Source organism: Centropristis striata, chromosome 1, assembly GCF_030273125.1.
Source record: "Centropristis striata isolate RG_2023a ecotype Rhode Island chromosome 1, C.striata_1.0, whole genome shotgun sequence".
Taxonomy (NCBI): Eukaryota; Metazoa; Chordata; class Actinopteri; order Perciformes; family Serranidae; genus Centropristis; species Centropristis striata.
This window is the reverse complement of record NC_081517.1, coordinates 39,079,414-39,102,668: the sequence shown is the minus strand read 5'-3', so window position 1 is coordinate 39,102,668 and position 23,255 is coordinate 39,079,414. Positions and strand designations below refer to the sequence as shown.

General features: G+C 38.3%; 1 protein-coding gene across 1 annotated transcript in view; it reads left to right on the top strand.

Moving 5' to 3' along the window:
• The window catches only part of zgc:154142 (uncharacterized protein LOC555481 homolog), a 36,935-nt gene that overhangs the window by 10,604 nt on the left and 3,076 nt on the right, over positions 1-23,255 (top strand). The window contains exons 7-23 of the mRNA XM_059333836.1: positions 1,228-1,449; positions 2,566-2,778; positions 6,576-6,716; positions 8,472-8,717; positions 8,818-9,003; positions 11,175-11,284; positions 12,865-12,965; positions 14,122-14,399; positions 14,611-14,774; positions 15,949-16,132; positions 16,239-16,457; positions 18,405-18,539; positions 18,630-18,854; positions 18,942-19,124; positions 20,549-20,700; positions 21,606-21,700; positions 22,722-23,011. Of these exons, the coding sequence (XP_059189819.1) occupies positions 1,228-1,449; positions 2,566-2,778; positions 6,576-6,716; positions 8,472-8,717; positions 8,818-9,003; positions 11,175-11,284; positions 12,865-12,965; positions 14,122-14,399; positions 14,611-14,774; positions 15,949-16,132; positions 16,239-16,457; positions 18,405-18,539; positions 18,630-18,854; positions 18,942-19,124; positions 20,549-20,700; positions 21,606-21,700; positions 22,722-23,011 (3,144 nt within the window). The remainder of the gene's footprint in view (positions 1-1,227; positions 1,450-2,565; positions 2,779-6,575; positions 6,717-8,471; positions 8,718-8,817; positions 9,004-11,174; positions 11,285-12,864; positions 12,966-14,121; positions 14,400-14,610; positions 14,775-15,948; positions 16,133-16,238; positions 16,458-18,404; positions 18,540-18,629; positions 18,855-18,941; positions 19,125-20,548; positions 20,701-21,605; positions 21,701-22,721; positions 23,012-23,255) is intronic.

Here is a 23,255-nt window from a genome sequence, read left to right as displayed (position 1 = left end):
AGAGGGTCTGGAGTCTATTTTAAGCTTAATGAATGTAAGTCTGTCTGCTCAGACTTCATTGTTTGAGCAGCATTGATTAATTGACAATTGTCTAAATTGAAATTTGGGGATGTTGCTGCAATTGCTCAGGCCTCTGTGATTATTTATCACTTTTTAAAGGGATTTTTTAAAAGTGGGGTTGTATAAGGTTCTTATCCATAGTCAGTGTATTACTACAGTAGATGGCGACACGCAACCAGATTGGAGAAACAGGCAGAAATATTGACACTGAAGTTAAGGAGTGTACTGCTGTGGACAGGGGCAGTAATGAAATGTGTTTTAGACGCTTAAAAAAAATCAATATCTGTTTATAAGTTTAGGCTATATTTAGAATATTTTCACAGCTTCACCTTGTCGACAGGGAACTGAAGCGGTTATATCCAGCTATAGTCTATTCAAAACCACCAGACTCCTTTGACAAAAAACGTAGGCTGTAATTTTACCTCACAGAACACAGGAGTGAACGGCTGCTTCAGTCAGATAGCTTGTTGATGTTATTGTGTGACCAATGCTGGAAAGTAACTAGGTATTGGAGAATAAATATAATTGTAATCAGTTACGGTCAGTGAGAAAAAATATAGTATAAAAATCAAGTTAAAATACAGTATGTAAATAAATTAGTCACTAATCATTTGGTGATTACCAAGGGGTTACATCTTAAAATAATCTTCCAGTTAAAAGCTTGTAGAAAAACATTCATTCTGATGTTTTGCATCTTTTCCTGCGTAGGAATGCCTTCTTTTTAAAGCTGCCTAAAATACATTTTGCGGTAACACTTTATATTAAGGTCCTTGTAATAACCATTAATTAACAAGTAATAAGTCCCTTGTAAGTCCTTACAAGATGCTTATTAATATTATTGTGTGTTTATAAGCTTATATAAGTGTTAATAATGGCATTACAAACACCAATTATGTCTTTGCCATGCCTTTATTAATCTCATTTTGTTTGCTTATTGATATTAAAATATACTTTATTGCTCATCTATTATAAGTTAACTATAAGTTAACTATGCTTTTTGCATCTACCGGATCTAAAGCGAGAACAGTGCCTTATTACTTGTTAATTAATGGTTATTATAAGGACCTTATTATAAAGCGTTACCCATTTTGCTGCCTCCGTCCACGGCCCCACTTCAGTCATTCCACTTACCACCCTTTAACACTATGTACGTATCTTCCATCAAAGGTAAATTCTGTGGGGGGACGTTTCCAAAGCCGGTGGAGTCCAGTGGAAACACAATGGTGGTCCGCTTCAAATCGGACAACACTTTGACTTCTAAAGGATTCAGAGCGACTTTCACCAAGTCCAGCCTTCCACCTGTTGTTCCCAGCACAACAACGGCCCGCCCCACATCCACATCCACAGCCAGACCCACCATACAAACCTCTGCACCTTCCACAACGCCTGGTAAGAATGTGCTCCAAACTTTTCTTTGTACCATCCATCAGCCAACCTCCCTTTGCACCAGCATGTCTCTAGGTTGATTTTAGTTAAAATATGCTACGTCAAATATCAATGTTTTTGAACCAGCTGCCCGAGAAAATTGTTAATCACCACCCTCATTTTTTTCACTTCAGAGCTCGTTTATCAGATCATCAAACCAGTTTTCTGAACACTGATGCACAGTAAACTATAATATCATCATCTACATCAGTGATTCCCAACAGGGGGGGCCCGACCCCCCCAGGGGGGCGCCAAAGATCCATGGGGGGTCGCGAAGCCCTCCTGATTTTAAGGGATGTAATAAATCTAATGTGTTAAATATAGATGAGTCAGCATTTAATTTATTAGTGGGACAAAAACAACTAAATAAGGGCTACATTAAACGTTTATTCATTTATTTAAATAGAATAATCACTATAGAAAAGTTTAAAAATAAAGGCTATATCGCGAGAATAAGGACATGTGTAACATCCCTCCGCAGTATACACAGGTAACCTCACCTAGCGGTAGCCTCACCTAACAACAGAAACACAGAGCTAATGGAAAAATGGCAAAGCGTCAGGGAGATGAAAATGCTGAATATCTCAAAAAGAAAAAGAGAGGGTACCATGAAAGTCACATTGAGTTCGGCTTCATAGAAGCAATGGACAACGGGGGGGTCGCCAAAGTTTACAATGGTAAAAATGTGGGTCCCTTAAGAAAAAGGTTGGGAACCAGTGATCTACATGATCTATGAGGGTCGTTTCTCGGCCGGTGAGAGCTTGTTGATCCACCTTACATAACAGTTATGCCTCCCTGTGCAGTTTTCCCTGCAGCTATAATCAAGTGACAGCTACCAAATAACGATGAATGCAAGTAGCTCAGTGCGTAGGAGCGGGGAGAACCCCCTCGAGGGTTTATCTATTCATCACCGTACTAAAGCTACTGGCAGACAGACCGGTTCTCTCCAGTGGCCAATTAAGGTACTACATAATGAACCTTTTCATGGGGACGTTTTGTATCAAAGTAAGCTGGTCCTCATCAAGTGAAAAACAAAAGGGAATGTTGAATGGCAGCTTTTTGTTATCTGTTATTGTGCAGGAGGTGGTGTAGAAATTCTTGAGGGGCGTAAAGGACTTTTCCATTCCCCGGGGTTCCCGAATCCATATCCTGCTCATCAGAGAATCTCCTGGAAGATTTCTGTGCCCAAAGGATTCCTGGTTAAACTGCAGATCACTGACATGGCTATCACAGGAGAGACTGGACAATGCAAGGAGGACAAACTGATCATCTCAGACGGTTTCAGCACATTAGGTGAGCCATTACTTAATATTTATTTATAATATACTCTTTTGAATTAATTACGCTGATTTGTGTTTTTGATTTGCCTGTTATTCAGCACTATTATAGAAAAACTCCTGGCCAGATTTTCATAAATGTTGTTGAAAGTCTGTAGCATGAGTCAAAGAATATCCATTACATTTTGTAGTGGGCCTGAATTCTGAGGCGGCTGCACAACTTACTAACATTGCGAGATAGGGCATTTGTGCTGCATTTATGTAATGACAAAATAATGAACGAATGAGTTCCCGACTTGGAAAAATTACCCCTATTATTGGAAAAATAAATTAGAAAGTTGGCGAACATGCAATGAACATGTTCTTTAAATGCTCCGAGCAATAAAATATGTTGTTTAATGTTTTTGTCCAGGATGGAAATGCCATTAACAGTAACCAGCTAAAGTTACAATGCCATAAATATTTCAGCTGCAATATTATAAGCATATACCAGACAACAGTGCATTGATTACTGTACTATGTTCATGCTGGGGGACAGGGATAATAAATATTATATACAGTGGCAAAAGTATGTGCACCCTTTTAAATTAACTAGTTTTCTGCATTAATTTTTCACAAAATGTGATCTTATCTGCGCTTTCTTTTTCCACCAGCACATTGTGTTTGTCTATACTATACTATAGATGCAGAGCAGATCACATTTTATGACAGATTTATGCAGAAAACTAGGTAATTTCAAAAGGTTCACATATATTTTATTGCCATTGTGTATTCTCAATTCACCAGTCAACCTAGTGCAAGCAGCGGTGGTAGGTGGGGCCAGATCCAGAATTTATTAGCCGTGTTTCCACCAACGAATTTCTATGTGCATTTTGAAGATTCACCTGAGAAAAAAATTGATGGAAACACCAAAATCTGAAAAACTTGAGGTGCTTGCTCGCATGAGGTGGTTTTTGTCTTGTTCAACAATTAGTTAATGCGCCAAACAGGAGATGGAACGGTATTTGCAAGTAAGTTCTGACGTAGCGAACATTTAACTCACATGACTGATCAGCTGTTTCTGCTCTGACATGAAACAACAATTATAAATTGCCCAATTGAATCAAATTCCTGAAGACATATTTTCTCTCATGGGTGGCCAAAGTTGTCCAATTTGCAACCTATTTTTATTATTTTTCCTCTTGCTCAATCTCTTCTTCTTCTACTTTTTACTGACGGAATAGCCTACAGCAATACATTTCACTGCTATCTTCATTTTATGCAGATTTATTTATTTAATGAAAATCAGTTGATAGAAATGTCCCTAATTTGCATTTTCTTTAATGCGACATGTCAAAATTTTGCTTCAAAATACGATTCAACTGGAAACACAGCTAGGGTCAGGACAGAGCTTCCAGACAGAAACAGAAACTTTTTTTTCAGCTTTTATGAGGGAACCCATGTGAAACAAAATATTAATCATAGCAGATTATTTTTACGTTCTTTAAAATGTGTCTGGAGGGGAACTTTCACATTCCTCCTGTGCCTGCGTCTTAGATCGTCTCTGATACTGTGAAGCCTGAATAGCAGCTGCTGTTGAGTAAAAAGGCTAAAAACTCCATTTATTCTTTCTTTTTTTTTCAAATTACGGTGGTCAGAAAACAACAAGTACAGCAAACAAGCAACCCAACAAGCAGTTAATACGCCTCTGCTTGGAATATAACCATCATTAAATATCAGGACTTTGACTTTGACTAGTACAGTATAGCTCGATATCCGCCCCCTGCTGTAAAACCGTTGATTAGGATCTTTGCAAAGAGCCAAGCAAACTATAAATTACCTCTGCTCATTATTCACTCCAGTGGCTGCTGTGAGGCTGATACAGCTTTATCTATTGCTGAGTTCTCAAGGACTAAAGCGCTGAGGTACAAGCACACAGATACAGAAGGAGGTGAGAGTGGTACATCCTGTTACTTCAGGGAGGAGGTTGTGTTTATGTGCATCTGAAGGTCTGTTTTGAAACCCTGATTAGCTTCAAAGATCTTGAAGAAGGTCTTGCAGAAGCAGAGCTAACACAATGTTCTTGTGCAAATAACAATTTAAAGATACTATGTGAAATTTTCACAAAGTCCTCTTAACACTCACTTAACAGCCCATTGTCACTTTAACTCTTTTTGTTAGAAGATATATTGTCCCGGAAATTTTTAGAACAATGTAGACTGATATGATAAAAATATAATTAGATTATAATGCAAGGACACCTTTTCAAAGAGCAATTAACTTCTCAGTCTTAAAAATATTCACGCGTGAATGTGAAAACAATATTAACATATTCTCAATAGATAAAACAACTTAGCAGGAATTACAGTATAACGTGTCTCAGTATTTTATATTTTTGTTCGTTCGGCTTAGGCACTGCACCCAGTGCACCCAACATATTAATTCATGATACTTACTAGCATTTGCAAATGACTAGGGGTGTGATGATACACTCGATATTGGGTTCACAAGAACAAGACGAGATTTTTTTTTTTTTTTTCAAAATATTTTTATTGAAAAACACAATAAAAACATTCCCAATTACAGAAATACAATTATCCTTTTCTTATTTTTTATACATATATGTACATGTAAACAGTCACATATACACATACACAAACGAAAATGAAAACAAGACGAGATTTTAAGAAAACTAAAATGACACAATATATGACTGGACCAACAGACTTTTATTTAACCGAGTTGCACATGCATTTTCTAAAAGTTCAAATAAAACTGTTGAGGTCCAGGAAGCCATTAAATCATTACAGAGTAGTAAATCACTGGGACCGGATGGCTTTACCACGGAATATTATAAAACTTTCTCAGATCTCCTGGCTCCAGTTCTTAGAGACATGTATAATGAGGCATTTCTAGTTGGTCGCTTGCCTGTCGAGGGCCACTATCTCCCTAATTTTTAAAAAAGAGAAGGATTCCTTTTACTGCCCCCACAGGTCACAAATAGAAGTTTGGATAGCTCACAAATCGTGCAAGACAGATTTTTAACGCAACGAGAAATATCGTCGAGTTTTATCTCGTCACACCGCTACAAATAACTTTATCAGCTATGTGAGATGATAAACTAAAGCAAATTACAAAGCAACCAACACCAAATCTATGCTGCATAGATAAGTCATAGCTAGCACTCATTAGTTATACACCTTTGCTTTGTACCTTTGAAGACTACTATCAGCACTTTGTTTCAAATATAAAAGTTTGTATCATGTATCATATTAGCTGGAGAAGTAATTTGGCAAACTGTCGACTAACATGTCCACTCAGATAGTATTTTGCGCACATTAAAGAGTCAAGCCAAGCCAGAAAGAGTTCAGAAACAAAATGGTTCACAAGTTGTTTCCTGTATTTTTAAATTTCTAAGCAATATATACTCATATATATATATATATGCTCATGTCAGTAGCTGGAATGAATGAATGAATTTAGCTGCACAAATAAACAGCAGCTTGCATTAATAGCATTAAATATCTAAAAGAAACCATACCCAGCTTGTGCTGTCTTTGGTGTTCATAGGCTCTTGGTAGGAGCAGTGTGTGTTTCTCCTGACACTCTGTTCAGTAACTGATGAAGTCACATGCACAGACAATAAAGTCACCTTCATTTGTTCGTGTTTCAGCATCTCCATCCATCAACCACTAACCACACCCGGCACACTCTGCCATTATTACACCCAACAGTGCTTACAGTGTTTACAGCTCTCTTCTTTTCTTTCTTTGAACCGTCCCCCCGATCCTGAGTCTGCTCTCTCCGTTTACCTCCATCCTTTCTCCTCCTCAGGGACACACTGTGGTTACATCCTTCCCCCCACGATGGTCAGTGTCAGCAACACAATGTCTGTCACCTTCCAGTCCGACAGTCGCCTCCAAGACCGAGGTTTCTCTGCCAGATGGGAAGCTGTGTATCCTGAGGATATCGCAGGTATGGAGTACACACACACACACACACACACACACACACACACCTGAGGCACATGTTGCTGAGGCTTCAGGGGCCTACAGGGGCCACTGCCCCTGTGAAGAAGCCCTTGGCCCCTGCTGTGGCCCCTGTGTCAAATTAATAATAAAATGATCAATTTATAACGATGAACGACGGAAAAAAACAATTGTATTTTTTGTTCAAACAATATCTCATTGTACACAAAAGGAACCCAGCATGTGTACATTACATAATAGTTTAATTATGCAATAAAAGCTTGTGTATATATATGTATAAAAAAGATAATTCTCACTATACTGCACTTTCAAAATAAAAAAAAGTAATTGTGCACAAAAATAGTTATTATTGTTGCTAAGTCTCATTGTTTCAATCTATGTATTTGTATCTTCCAAATATATTTAAATGAAATTTTTAAATAAGCTAAAATAAAGGGTTTGAATGCTTAAATATAATCTTTGCTGTTTTTTTAATGTGTCCCTCTGATTAAACACTGGCCCCTGCTTGGCCCCCACAGTAACACTGGTCTAGAACCGCCACTGCTTCTCAACACCTCATTAACACTTAAACATAAAACATCTCACTCCTCTGTTACATATTTATTAAAACTGCAAAGTCATTGCATGAGCAGTGTGAAAGCACAGGTCAGAGTACAGTTCGAAGCATAAAAACAAGATTAAAACTCTTTTATCTTTTTTCTTTATCATGATTATCAGGCACCAAATAAGACTTGTAGCCCCAAGTGCAGAGGTGAAAGTACTTCATGAATATAAAGTCTCTTAAAATAAGATATGCAATTGTGAATAAATGCTGCAAGACATTGTCCCGTTTATTTACTCAAAGATATAATATCTTGTATAAAATTGTGTCCTTATATTATCCCGAATCCCAGTGTTGCTGGTCGCCTATCAATGGCGCTATATTCCCTTTGTGCATGCATCACTGTTGTGGTATTCTGCTAGAACCCAGCAAACATTGAGACGTTTAATGACCGTTGCTTAAACGTCAAATCAAGACGTCCCGCTATCGTTCAAAAAAAGATAAAAGTCAAAGTTCTTTTGATTGAGAGACCACTAGCGGCAGAAAATTACATATTGTCAGTTTAATGACAAGAACGAACAACTTCTTACTTACAACAGTAAGATAAATGAAATGCATATTGATTATCAGAAAATTGCATACCTGTATCTAAAGCAGACAAACTAAATATGCAGAATAGATCTTTGAAAAATAGATCTAGTAAAACCGATGATCGTAAAACAATATCAGTCAGATTGTCTCAGTTGAGTGTTTTCTATGTAAAATCCTAATCATAGAAAAAATGTAAAGGAGTACAAAGTTCAATATTTCCCTCTGAAATTGAATGAAGAAAACCTCTAAATGACCATAAACACAACTAGAGTATGAATACCTGAAAACTATTCTAACTTTATTTAGTATTATTAGGTACAACTTAAGTACTTTTCATCCGTGCTTCCATGTTTCATGACTTTTTATACTCTCAAAATATACATTGTGTGTGCTGGTATATATATACTGCATAAAAGCAACAGATACATTTGTAAAGTTATAAATTAAAAAGTGCTTATCCTTCCTTACAGATTGAGCTTCTGCCTTTGCATGAACCTCTATTTCTATTCTGTTACTACGATGATTTACGCCTCTCTTTTTCACAGGCAGATACTGCAGCTCTTCTGCATTTATCTAATTACCATCAATCACATCCTTTTTTTTTTTCAGAAATCCAGGGCTGTGGCTTTTCTTCCAAAGAGGAAACAGGAGTTATCAAGTCCCAGAACTGGCCGATGAACTACAAAGCTAACTCTGAGTGCATGTGGAACATCGCTTTGCCTATGTTGAAGAAAATGACACTGACATTCACCCACTTTGACCTGGAAGCCAGAGATATCTTCACCTCCAAATGCTACGATAAGATCATAGTGCATGACATCAACACTTTGACTAATACACTGCTTACTACACACGGTAAGCTTATTTGTGGAATTATTACATTATCCCAAAACCATTTATATAGTCCGTATTTTCCTCTTTATTATTGACAAATGTTTCTTTTAATATATTGCAGGTCCATATTGTGGGACCAAGCTGCCTGTTACCATCCGGACAAAAGGCAACAGGCTGGTGATTCGTTTCCACACAGACTTGTTTACTGAGGCCAAAGGCTTCAGGGCGTACTGGACCACAGATCCCAGTTTACCTGCTCCCACTGAGCCGCCGGTACCACCCAACCCCTGGGACGACATCCCCATAGGTGGAGTATCTATTTGAGAGTACAGTTTGAAAACATCCACCTTAAACTGATACTGCCAAAATAAAAATAATATATATATTCTTTTTTTAAAGAAATAATTAAATGACTATAAATTAATGTGACATTATAAGTCACAAAATAATAATAAAAATACATTTAGAAATAAATGAATTAATAACATTTTACGTAATTGATTCAATTTGCTTTTTTTATTTATCCACCATTATATGAATTCCACTATTAGCTCACCTAAAATGTGAAAAATAAATATAAATATAAATAAATATAAACACATTTAAAGTAAATAAATAGTGTGAATAATACAAAGATAGATAAATAAGGAAGTAAATAAAAACAGAAATATCCATTTTTGTCCCATTGTATTACTTAATAATGCCTATATTTTAAAGATTTTTTGTCATTTTATCGAGGCATTGATTTATTTTATTTTGGCAGCTCCTCCATATTAGACAAGAACACTAAAAGTACATTTAAAGTCTCACAAATGTGTATTTTCCATATAACAATGTGCAGTGTGAAAGGAGTCAACCAGTTCTGCAAAGCTCAGCTCTACAGAGCCTCTTTTAGCACATTTTTTGCTTTCTGACACACAATTCTGCTCTAATCAACCTTCTTCACAATATTTACAGTATTTAGAGCACATGCATGTGTCCCACCCTAAACAAATGTTTGAAAAGTCAAAGAGGACTTTTATTTTGACAAAATTAAAGACACTTACTCCATAAATTGAGGCAGAAAGGGGAGACATTAGTAGCCTGGGTATACCCATACTGCCTTGCACGCTCGAATTTCATTTCAAACCTCCATCCAGTCTGGCAACCAGAGAGGTTTCTTAGCCCTGTTTTTGGGATCCAATCACAGAACGGGGAGGGACGGCAAGACGGTGACGCGTACTACTCGGCAGATGGAAGCTTGTAGTTTTGTAGTTTTCTTACGGATCCAACATGGCTGCAGCAGACGCGAAACTCTCTTTAGCTGTAGACGGCGTTTCAAATAGTTTAGAGCGAAAATTGATTTTAAAAGAAGAAGAACGTTTGACTTTACACTCCTGTTTCACCACGAAAAAGGATGTTTTAGCTTTGCTTCCAACAGGATTTGGGGAAAGTCTAAACTACTAATCTACCAACTAGCCCCCGGCTCGTAGCGAGATCACCGGCGTTACGGTAGCGGGGCTATTAGCGGCGCTAGTAGCGGGGCTATTAGCGGCGCTAGTAGCGGGGCTATTAGCGGCGCTAGTAGCGGGGCTATTAGCGGCGTTAGTAGCGGCCACACTACGACATTGGTGCAAAAACAACAAAATCACCAGAAACATACACTTGTTTAAGTGAGCAAAGACTATTTCCCACATTTGGTCTGAAACAGCTCTTTAGAAGCTGCACAGAGAGAGGCCTGCCTTACTTCTCATCAGATTCACGCTCCTGCTGTCCTCACCCCCTACTTCACAGCCCCTCCTCTCCCACCTAACCCTTGCTGCGCCCAGATGTGCAGTAAAACAAGGTGATATGATGCGCTGAGAACGTGAGGATGTGAAGTGGCCTTGTGCTTCACTCTCCTTCCTCGCTGGCTGTCACACGATCCTCATTCTTCACCCAGCGATGAGCCCCAGGTGGCCCAGGCGGCTGCCAAGCCAATTGCTGAAATGGAGTTTTATAGATGGACCCTGCTGCCTCTGGGGATTTTTTTTCCATCCAGCCTCTGACCAGAGGAGCCCTGTGTGCTGGGTGAAGAAAGACAAAAGGAGAGTGAGAAATGAGGGGAGGAAACGTGGGATAAGAGCGACAACTTAACGTCAGCTCCTTGGATGATGGAAAGAAATTTGCATTTCTGATATTGTGAGGCCTGGAATTTTTTTTTTTCTTAGGATTCACTGAATGAACACATTACTGCAGACTAGGAGCTAAAAGCAGCAGTGAGGGACAGCAGTGTCAACCTCACTGGGAAATAATTTTAGGAATCTGAATGACAGAGTAAGTGCCAGTGATTGAGAGCCACTTCTCTACAAAACGAGGGCTTATCTGTTAGCTGCAGATATGTGCTGTATATTCAGGCTTTGTTTATACACAAACAAACCCACAAACGAATGAATACACACACAGACAACCAAACGCAGCATAGATTACAATGTTTTTTTTCTCTCATTTCTCTAATAGACTGGCCCAGTACATGTGGGAAACCAGCCATTCCTCCTGCTGTTCTGTCACGCATTGTGAACGGAGAGCCGGCCACGCCGCACTCCTGGCCCTGGCAGGTGTCCATGCAGGTAAGAGACGACCGCTAATAAATGTAGATTTTTTTTAAATTATTTATTTATTTATTTAATTGGAGATCAGCATTTCATAAGCATGAATACAAAATATAAAGTTATTCAACAAGCCCCAAGAACAAAGAGGGAGATAAGATAAATACATTTAAAAAAAAATAATTATAATTATAATAATAATTAACAAAATTATTGATAACGCTTTATAATAAGGTCCTTTATAACCATTAATTAACAAGTAATAAGGCATTGTTCTCGCTTTAGATCAGGTAGTTGCAAAAAGCATAGTTAACTTATAGTTAACTTATAATAGATGAGCAATAAAGTATATTTTAATATCAATAAGCAAACAAATTAAGATTAATAAAGGCATGGCAAAGACATAATGGGTGGGTCATGGGTGTTTGTAATGCCATTATTAACACTTATATAAGCTTATAAACACACAATAATGTTAATAAGCATCTTGTAAGGACTTACAAGGGCCTTATTACTTGTTAATTAATGGTTATTACAAGGACCTTAATATAAAGCGTTACCCAATTATTAATAAGTAGGTGAAGATAAATAGGTACATAAATACAAAGAAGATAAATAAATACAACAAAATAAAATATATAATATAAAGGGAGGTGAAAGAGAGGAGAAAGAGAAAAATGAATATTAACTATAAATAAATACAGGATGCCCAGTGTGCTCACTTAAAAACATTTTTTTTTTAAAATCACAATTGGCTGCTGAGCCTCTTAAGGAATATTTAACTTTTTCCAAAGACAGAAAAGACTTTAAATCACTCATCCAAGAAGTAGCTGGAGGAGCATTTGGGCTTTTCCAATGTAATAGAATACATCTATGGGCTATGAGCGAGGCAAAAGCAATAATATCAGAGTTTTTCATGGTGAGACTAGATGGAGTATGATGTACCCCAAAGTGGGCAGGGTTCTAACGTTGTATTGAGGGCTTTGTTGAAACTACAACATGTCAACAACATAAAAGTTACCTCAAAATACTATGTAATAAACTCAGCAACATCTAATGGATTTCTTGAACTACTGAAATGAAATGGTAGTGATGGCTCAATCAGGTTGAGTTTAACACATTTTTCAATAATACACGGTCGCTCATAAAGCTGGAACAAATTTTTTTTTTTTGCCTCTTTCCATGAAATGATTGTGACAATGGGATTTATTATTGACAGATAAAGTGTATTTCTTCTCAAACTTTATGAATCAATCTCTTCCAAACACAATTAACAGAGGATTGTGTCTGAAAACAAAATGATTTCAACTTTATGTACTAACTCAACTGACACAGCTTGATCAAACCATCATGCAGAACATTAAATGGTTAATTTACAGCATAAAATATGTGATCATAAAAGGACGAATGCAGTAAGCAGAGATGCTTGTTATTCATAATTTTATATCAAAGAGTCATTTGGACCATCCTCCTCTACCTTTCTGTAACTCATATTAATAACTGACTGACTGCATACACATTCAAAAACGGACATCATTCAATTTGACAATGCAGATATTTTTAATGACTTGCTGCTTGTCGGTGTGTGTTTTTTGTTTCAGGTTTGGCCGGACAGTCGTCCAGAACCCACATTCTTCCACACCTGTGGTGCTACTCTCATTCATAAGAACTGGGTGCTTACAGCAGCCCACTGCTTCATACGGTAATTGTTCTGTTTCATCTCTGTTACATACTGTATAATGTACATTAGTATAGCCTTGGATGGAAAAACAAGAACTGTGTGCAATAGTTGTGTTTTCCACAGTTTTATTGCATTTTTCTGCAAAGTTTTCTCAGACGTCCTCGAAGCCTTTTTGTGTAATCCCAGCAGGCAGTTGTTGGCGTCTGTGCTTTCACCTCGGGCTTATCAGGGGGCAAAAGAAATGTCTTGTTAGGGATGTCTCAACACCTTGGCTAATGGTCTACAGTAGGTAGAGAGGCTGGTGCACTGAGGAGCCTCTGCACTATATTTTTGTTAAACTAGAGTCAGTTTATATGGTGCACCGAGAGTGACATGTAAGATGGCCTGTCTTACCTGTAAACTGTGATGTATTATTATTATTATTATTATTATTATTATTAAGACACTGCAGGCAAAAAGATTTCATTTTCATGCATTGGTCAATTTTAAGATTTTCAGCTTTTTTACTTCCATAACATGTCTTCTTTCAGACTAGTACTACATTTTTGTCTTACTTCATTTTGTCCATTTGCATCTGTAGATTTCTCCTAAATTCACCAAAAGTTAACATTAAATTATGCCTCATTTTGCACATTCAAACCTAAAATTCCAGAAAGCTACAAAAATGAATCGTCCTAATATAATTAAACAGCTGGGGAAGTCTCATGGGAATATCTATTAGTTTTTTGTTGTTGTTTTTTTCACCTGGAGTGGCTTGTAGAATGTATGGAATCTTATAATGCTTATCTTTAAAGGCTGATTTTTTCAAATTAATTCTCAAACTCTGAACCCAAAACCTCCACTTCAGCTGCACTTTCACACACCAAATATACTAGTTTTATTCCTATCCTATTATATATTATTAATGTTTTTTACAGAGCTGTTTGTTAATACATCATTCATAGCCTGATTTATGGAACATTTTATTCCTTAAATCCCTTAAAAAAGGGGTTAGAAAAAAAATGAAACAAGAATTTTGAACCTGGTTTTATAATGTTCGGATTTCTGTTCTGGAAATATATGCAAATTAGCACATATTTTATAGAACACTGCTTCATTTGCAAAACTTGTAATTCAAAAATGATTTGTCTCATTGTAAAGGTTTTATGTTATGTTTATGATTTCTCCTCCTCCACAGCTATGCTGACGAACTGCAGCGTTGGAACATGTGCCTCGGCAAACACAACCTGACCTACACAGAGCCGAGCGAACAGTGCTTCAATGTGACTGGTATCTATCGCCACGAGGGCTTCAAGTATCCCACAGTGCCCACGGTGGAGTTTGACATCGCTCTGGTCAGGCTGGACGGGGAGGTGAGGCCCAGTGATGAGATCTCGTACGCCTGCCTCCCCTCCAAGGAGGAGGTGCTGCCTGCGGGCAAGAAGTGCTACGCCAGCGGCTGGGGAGATGAGACCGGTGCTGTTCCTGCTAAACTTATCATTTTATTCACTGAAGTAATATAATCATACACTACTTCAGGAGACACTCACTCCTCACAAATCCATTGCTGCATAGTTTGCATGCCCTCTGCTGGACTGAATGTGCAAATACCTCCTGTGTTTCTGCTCCTCAGTGTGTCGAGTTGGGTTTTTTTTTAACAATCTAAATTGTTTTGTGTGATTATCAGGTGATTCAATGAATGCTCAAGTTGCAGAGGCCCTTAACCAGGTCGCCCTGCCAGTCGTGCCGTATGACACCTGCAAGAGGATGGATTACTGGTGGTTCCAGGTCAAGACCTCCATGATCTGCTGTGGGTATACCCTGCCTGATGAGCTCAAGTCAGTCTGTCAGGTAAAGCAAGTCCTACACTGTAAACCCAACTTGTTGTTTCAACTTAAATGTTTGAGTGTCGATGCTGCAAAATAATTTTATGTCAAGACAACAAAGACAACGGAGTTAACTCAAATGAATCTCACTATTTGACTCAATATTTTATGTGAGAATGACTTTTTGCAGAAATCTTTGTCGTATTGAAAAGGAAAAATTAGTTATAATAACAAAAAAGCAACATTGGGTTTTACAGTGTACAGTTAATGCTCCCTTTCCAAAAATACAGCTCAACACTGTCCAAATTCTCCAAGATCAGTTACCTAGGAAAGCTATACATTACTTGAATGCTCTCTGTCTGTAGTGTGCGGTTGTGAAGCTTCATGAGGCTGTGATTATTCTAGAGGTCACAGCAGCTCATTTTATACAGTGAGGTTTTAAAAGTTAAAAAAAAACGCTCTCCCTGCAATGAAATGCTTCTATTATGGGGAAAAAACATCATCACATATGAATACAGTTGGGCTCGTTGAATTCACATGAGTCTCAGCTTTCCAGTGGTACTCAATGTATGCAATTGCAAGACTGTTTAGGGACCCCAGTAAGCAGATATATTCACATACAATAGGCGAGAATAACACATGCTAATGCAGGAGAAGAAATGCATGGTTTCTGTCCCAAACTGCATCAGGTTAGCATAGAGTGGGCATGCATGTAAAGGGGAGATGTGTGGGTGTGAACTGAATAAGAAGGGTAAGGCAGAAAGTATATTGCACATATTGAATGATATTGCATAAAAGGAAATTGTAAGAGTTGCACATGCTCTGTGTGGCATTAACCGTTTAAACTAAACTCATAAAGACAATAATGTTGGCTGGGTCTTGATTATTTTGAGTCTTCATTTTTATTGTTTTATTCTACCTATTTTTTTAACCTTTTTTTCTCATATATATGTTCTGTTACTTCTAAACTGTTTTTTAATTGTTTTTATCATTGTTTATCTGCAATTTAAATTTTTGTCCTGAAAAGCACACGTTGTCACAAGTTTATTATTATCATTATTATTATTATTATTATTACTACTACTACTAAGTTGCTTTGGACAAAAGCGTCAGCTAAATGACATGTAATGTAATGTAATGTAATATCTGCTGTTATATAATAAAAGGCTGATGGTGTTCTTGATGTGTGACTCTGACAGGGAGATTCAGGCGGTCCTCTGGTGTGTCAGGACGCCCCTGGGGGTCCTTGGGAGGTCCATGGTATAACCAGCTTTGGCCCTGTTGGATGTATCATGAACAAGAAGCCCTCCGTGTTCACCCGCTCCTCTGCCTACCTCCCCTGGATCGAAAATGTCATCCGCAGGGACATGTACAACGAGCACAGTATGAACCCAGCTGCTCTTCTTTGACCCACTTTCATCACAGACTAAATCTGGTACAAAGGCAGAGTTTTATTGCTGTTTTTTCACCGTCTGTCCTCCTTGTATAGCATCTGGCTGCGGAGGGCCAAAGGACTTGATTGGCACAGCAGGCACCCTGTCCTCTATGGGTCACCCTGGCAGCTATAACAACAAAGCTCGCTGCCAGTGGAACATCCGGGCACCCTTCGGCAAACTGATCCACCTTCGTTTCCACAGTTTCTCCCTGGAGGAGAGCGATCTGTGCTTGAACGACAGAGTCAGCCTCGCAGACAGATATGGAACTCTAGGTATGTGAATATCTGCTTCCTTTTTGCTCTCCAGCTGAGTATGAATATGCCAAGTCCTTTTCAGAGTGTGTTTGCTAGTTTTACTTTTGTTTCAGAAAGGATTAGTTTTGTTTTTATAATAATAATGCATTTTATTTGATAGGGCGCCTTTCAAGGCACTCAAGGTCGCCTTACAGCATAGATAAAACAAAGCAGAACATCATACAATTTGTTAGATGAAAATAAGAATAGAAATACATTAAACCAAATACAATAGGATACATTCAAATATCATAGAAAACATTTACAAATAGATTACAAAAGTCAGCCTCGCAGACAGATATGGAACTCTAGGTATGTGAATATCTGCTTCCTTTTTGCTCTCCAGCTGAGTATGAATTTGCCAAGTCATTGTTTGAAGGGATTACTTTGCTTTATGTAACACTGAAGTTACTGCAGTTTATTACATGTCACAGTCATGTAGTGGTGGAAAAATTACTCAGATCCTTTACTTAACAAAAATAAATACCATAGTCTAAAAAAACTATGTTACCAGGAGTAAAAGTCCTGATTTCAAAATGTTACTTGGGGAAAAGTACAAAGTTTTATTAGCAGAATGTACCAACAGTACTAATTAATATGAATAATAACAACTTTATTTGTATAGCACCTTTCATACATAAAATGCAGCTTAAAGTGCTTCACAGTATGGCATTAAAAACCAATGTGAAGTGCTTTACAGTGTGTCAATTAAAACAAAACACAATAAAATACATAAATAAATAAACCTAATATAATAATAATACATTTTATTTGTAGAGCTTTTTTCAGGAAATCAAACACGCTTTACAAGTCAGTAAAGACAATTTAAAAATGCTGTCGACTAAAGAAAATTAGGCTTTCCTTAAAAGGGTCCTCAAGCAGTTTCTATAAGATGTGGCAGCCCTTTGTCACATACATTAAATCTCTGACTATTGTAGCAGAAACCTGAGCCCTCCCCCCCTTTTTTAAATGTTTTATTTATTTATCTATTCTTTTTTTATTATTATTGTTTTTTAAAAATATTATTCATATTTATTTATTTATTTATTATTTTATTTAATTACTATGTATCTATATTTTTCATTAGTATTATGTCTATTTACTTTCTATTTCCTTGTTTGGATGAATGTGTGTAGTTCAGGGTGGGTGGCTACACCTGGGCTGATTTGGGTACATAAGAACTGGATCTTTAACCTGTTCTGGAACCATTGTCTTTTGTAAAAACTGAGATCCTGAATGTTTGTAAAAAAGAAAAAACAATAAAGAAAGTCTGGATAATAAAAAAAAATGCAGTCACACATACACGCAGTGGGAGCAACAGAAAGAACAAAGAAATATAACACAAAACAACTTAAAGCAGTCACACATTAATAGCAATTCTGAAGAGGTGAGCTTTTGCTAGAATAAAATATCCAAAGAGTCATATCATATAAGCAGAACAACTGATTTTATTGACAAAGTAACTAAGTGTTGAGTAGAAGTATAAATAGCATGTAATGGAAATATTTAAGTAAAGTACAAGTATCTCAACCAAATCTGGTTAAAGTGGTGGATTAATTTGAGGCTTTATTTAATAGTACAGCTGAAGATGGACAGGAAAGAAAATTACAAATTGTGCGTGGAAAAGTGGAAAAAATGCTTAAAAAAATAAAAACTGTATTATGATCGTGCAGCTTTCTCATTCTTTTTTTTTGTGTTTGCCTGCACCTCCTGTGCTCCCTTTCTTTATTTTACTGTGCAGTAAAGTTGCAAATAAACCACCCTGTGTATAGATATATTCATGTCACGCATATACTGTATAGCATATATCATAGGAGAAAGAGGCAATAAATAAGCAATAAAGATGTAAATATATTTATAGCATATGTAAGCTCTTAGGCTAGAGGTTTTCTTGGAAAAGGCAGCCAAACAGTTCTTTCTCATCAGGCACACACTGCAGCCACGTGCCCCCCAGAGACGTGGTGAGCGGTGGAGACACGCTTCACATCAGCTTCTCCTCCAACGACAGGGTGGTGGACACGGGCTTCAATGCCACCTGGAGGGTAGTGGACCCCACCGATGGTGAGACAGGAGGAACATGCACCTGACAAGACACTGAGGGAACAGCCTGCAGGTGAAACTAATGCTTCTTATCTCTCCTTTTCTCTCTAGCAGTTCATTGTGGAGGGAGCTCCAGTAGTCCTCAGGGTGAAATCCGTTCTCCTAACTGGCCCAATGACTACCAAGCCCAGTCTGTGTGCACATGGCATATCAGTATTCCTTCAGCGAAAAGTATCCATGTCGCCTTCACTCACTTTGAGTTGCAAGCTACAAACCTGTTCGGAAACTGTGTGGACTACGTGGAGATCTTCAACGGAGACAGCATGGCATCACTGGGTCGGTTCCATAAATTCTCTCGTGTCCATTTCATTATTATTTCCTGTGCCTGCTCTGTGGTGAAAAACGTTTATTTCTTCTCTGCAGGTCAATTCTGCGGCTTTGCCCCTCCACCCACGATCACCAGCCCGAGCAACACAGTCATCATTCGCTTCCTTAGCAATGGAAAAGATCAACAGAAAGGTTTCCGTGGTTACTGGACCGCTGATGCTGATGTTATCCCAACTTTACCTCCTCCACCTGCTAACCCATGGGATGACATCGCTATCAGTGAGTAGGGGTGGCCGATATCAAATCAAATCAAAATTACTTTATTTATCCCAGAGGGGAAATTCAGTTAGTCTGGTAGCTCTTGAAGAATGAGACAGCTGATGGCTGTAGCAGTGAAGAATCTTTGATGGATTTCAAGATGACCTGGAACATGTTGACAGGTCATCTCTCCACCACCTCCTCCAGTGTGTCCAACCTGGCTCCAACCACAGAACCAGCTCTTTAGACCAGTCTGTCCAACAGACTGCAGCATAAAACAACACACTTACCACCACAGACTGATAAAACATATGCAGCATCTTACTACAGATGTCCAGAGATCTGAGCTTGTGAGCTGCCCCTTTTTGTAGAGAGCGTCTGTGTTTAGGGACCAGTCCAACTTATTATCCAGGTATACACCTAGATACTTATAACTTGGCACCTCCTCCATGTCCATCCCTCAGGTATTCATTTATATGGGAAAAATATAACGCTAATCTGACGATATCCTTTAAAATGTGTTAAAATACTTCTTGCTTACCAGGACATCTATGGACACAATATTTCAGAACAACAGCTCTTGTTTATTTTCTTTAAACTTAAACATTCAAGAGACTCCCAGTTAAACTTCAATGTCGAGACATTAAATGGGTAAACATCAGTTTGTTTTCTTTTTGAAATATTATAAATACTCGATAATGTTAAATTGCATATCGTCAAAACAACATTAATGATATTATCATAGACAATATGTCGGCCACCTCCATGAGTATAGCTTCAGAGCGGTCCTGAGAAAAAGGTTATAATAGTGTAAAACTTTCAGTTAGTTTTCATTTTAGATTTGACTTTTACATTTTATTTCATTTTCTTAGTTTTCAGAGTGTGTTTGCTAGTTTTATTTTTGTTTCAGAAAGGATTAGTTTTACAGTATTTAAAGTTTTTTTTTGTTCAAACCAGTTACAATGTCTCAGATGTAGCGACATATACCTACAAAATACATAGTTAGAGAACTGTGAAGAAATGAATGTTGAATTTTTGCAGCATCTCCTGATTTAAATTTCTGTGGTTCAATGTTAATGTCAAGAGTTGTCAGAAATGCATGCTGTCTCCTTCTTTCAGTTTCTACTAAAAATCTAAAACTGAAATACATTGACGTTTATTTTATTTGCTTTCCATTTTTATTTGTCTTTTTAACAAGGCAATATAATTTCAGTTTAGTTTAAATTTCCTAAAATAATTAGTTTTTTAAAATCCTGTTTGTTAACTCATGGCGGTTCCCATTTAAGTTTTTGCTCCCCTTAGATGGAATTAACTGAAACAGGATCTGAAAAAGGAGTTTTATTTGAGTCTGTCATGGACTATATCTGAACAAATGCAGGTTGAATGAATGATAACACATGATAGCTTATTTACAGATGAAATAATTGTATGTTCTCTCTTCCAAGACTGGCCAACAGAATGTGGAAACCCAGAAGTAGAACCCAACACAGCCACCCCGAGGGTGGTTAATGGGGAGGAGGCGATCCCTCACTCCTGGCCCTGGCAGGTCTCCATGCAGGTAAAGTCCCCTCCCGTTTCTCTGTGTCAAATTAGCAGTGTTTCCTTTAGGGGGAAGAGTGGCCACTGGGAAAGTCTCAGGCCAGAGGGCCTCTGGGGCCATTACAAAAAAAGGCCCCAGAGGGATTTATGAGACTCTGGGGGTGACGTATGGTTTTCGATCGTCGTGTAACCGCTTAGCGACAGTTTTGAGTTTTGGTGGCGCAACTGTGGTCGCCGTCGCTTACTGTGCACAACGTCCGCCACTGATCATAAACAAAGCAGCATGGCTAATTATGCACAGCGTGTCCGCTGATCATAAACATGGTGATCGTGACTTAACAGCATGGCTAACTGTGAACTGTGAGTGTCCGGTGCTTGTTGTTAACAAACAGAGATCGCTAAGTGAACACCTCCTGCAGCAGCAGCACATACACACTGTACTGCTAAAGAGCTAACTGTTAGCCTATTAGCACTGTGCTGCTGTGCACGTAGTTCCCCGACGCCGGACTGCACTATGAAAGGGCAGAAAATCACTTTGCTTTTGCGGGATTGCTATGAACGCCCTAAGGCGAAGAGCTGGCACAGATCTTTCCGGCAATATAGCAGGGATTTGCGGGACCACACTATGAAAGGGGGTCATGTTCATTGTCGCTTGTGACTACTCGCTACTTCACTTGCTTTTACAAATGGTGGGTGTTGTTGTGGCTACGAGTGCTATGTCACATCCTTAGTGTTCTATCCAATCAGCAACCAGGCTTTTTTCAGGGGAGAAAAATGGCCCTGCTCTTCTACAGGGACTAAAAAAGTCCAGATAAAAAGGCTGCTCAGGACGGCTCATTCAAATTAGGGGCGTTTCGGCAAGTGAGACCCGCCTCATTCCGGGTATTGGACTGTAATGGAAATATCCCTAATAACAGTCATACAGGAGAGCTTTTAACTTGTACAATATTGTCTCTTCTACAGGCGTCACCCATGCTTCCCATTCCTTACATGCACGGCTGTGGAGGTTCTCTGATTCACGAAGAGTGGGTCCTAACTGCGGCTCACTGTTTCATGTTGTAAGTCACGACAACAGAAACACCTTCAGGACATGACAGTTTAAAAGCCAACAGTAGCACCCATAATCAATACTTTTACACGTAGAGATTTATAGTGAGTTTCAGCTCATTGTTTTTAGCTGTCCACCCCACAATTTTGCTGTTTTGGTTCACTTTAGATTTAAGCTCTTTTCAGAAAAAGGTTCTTTACACTTTCTGAACTTTGACCCACAAAAACCTGCTTGGCACGAAATGTTAAACAGGCAATGTTAGCGTCTACCTGGTGAACACAGTTAAGTATTTACAGCTACAAAACCAGATATTTTCCTCTGGAGTCAGAGACCAAAACCAGAGCTAAAAGAGAGTGAACAGTGAAGTAACATTCACAAGGAGGCCATAAACTCAACGCCAAATGAATGGAAATGTTCATGTTCTCCTTTTCAATAACCGATAACAATATCGGGCCAATATATACTGCTGATAAAATGTTTTTTTCCGTTGCATTTGATAAAATACGACAAATTAATAAACATTAAAAATTGCTGAAGTTAAATTAACTTTTATTAATAGTGTTATTGTCTGCATTTTCTCTGTTTACTTAAGTAGATCTGCACTCTGTCTGCAGTGAACTATTTTTTTTTAAATTTTCAACTTAATAAATGTCCAGGTTATCAAAATAAAAGTTTTAAAAGAGTTTTAGTGCTCTTAATTTTTCAGCATATATCAACATCTTCTGAGAGTAAAAGAAAATGTGTAAACTTGCACAAATATTAAATAAATAAACAATGTTGATGTTGCCTTACTTCTGCATCAACCATAAGACTTGTCTGTAGACTGTTTTTTTAATGGGCCTTGTGAAAAAATAGGCAACTTCAAACAACAAACAATTTGCCTAAATCAACTTAAAAGATGATGATATACCATTGTTGTGTTCACAAAGTGGCCAAAAACATCTCGTATTTCAGGCTTGAAAGCAACTCTTCACAATAGCCAAGTGAAATGTGAAAAAGAGTTCTAACTTTTCGATTTTTTTTCCGTCCAGCCCACTGAACAAGCCCTCCTACTGGCGCATGTGTCTGGGGAAGCACCACATGAACTCCTCCGCGGACGTTCCCTCTGCAGAGGAATGCTTCAAGGTGGACGGCATTATCCGCCATGAGGGGTTCGTCTACGAGCAGGACAACACCGACATCACCAACGACATAGCCCTGGTGCATCTGGCCGAGCCTGTCAACATGACGAGGGAGATCAGTCCCATCTGTCTGCCTGAACCTGGAGCTGTGTTGCCTGCTGGGACGCCCTGCTTCGTCACCGGCTGGGGAGACGAGAAAGGTACGAGTCAGAGTCAGGATTGGCTTTATTTGTTCAGCATGTGTGCAACATACAAACAGTGGCGGTCCTACACAGGGGCCTACAGGGGCCACTGCCCCTGTGAAGAAGCCCTTGGCCCCTGCTGTGGCCCCTGTGTCAAATTAATAATGAAATGATCAATTTATAACGATGAATGACGGAACAATTCTTACCTATTTTTTCTTCAAACAATATCGCATTGTACACAAAAGGAGCCCAAAATGTG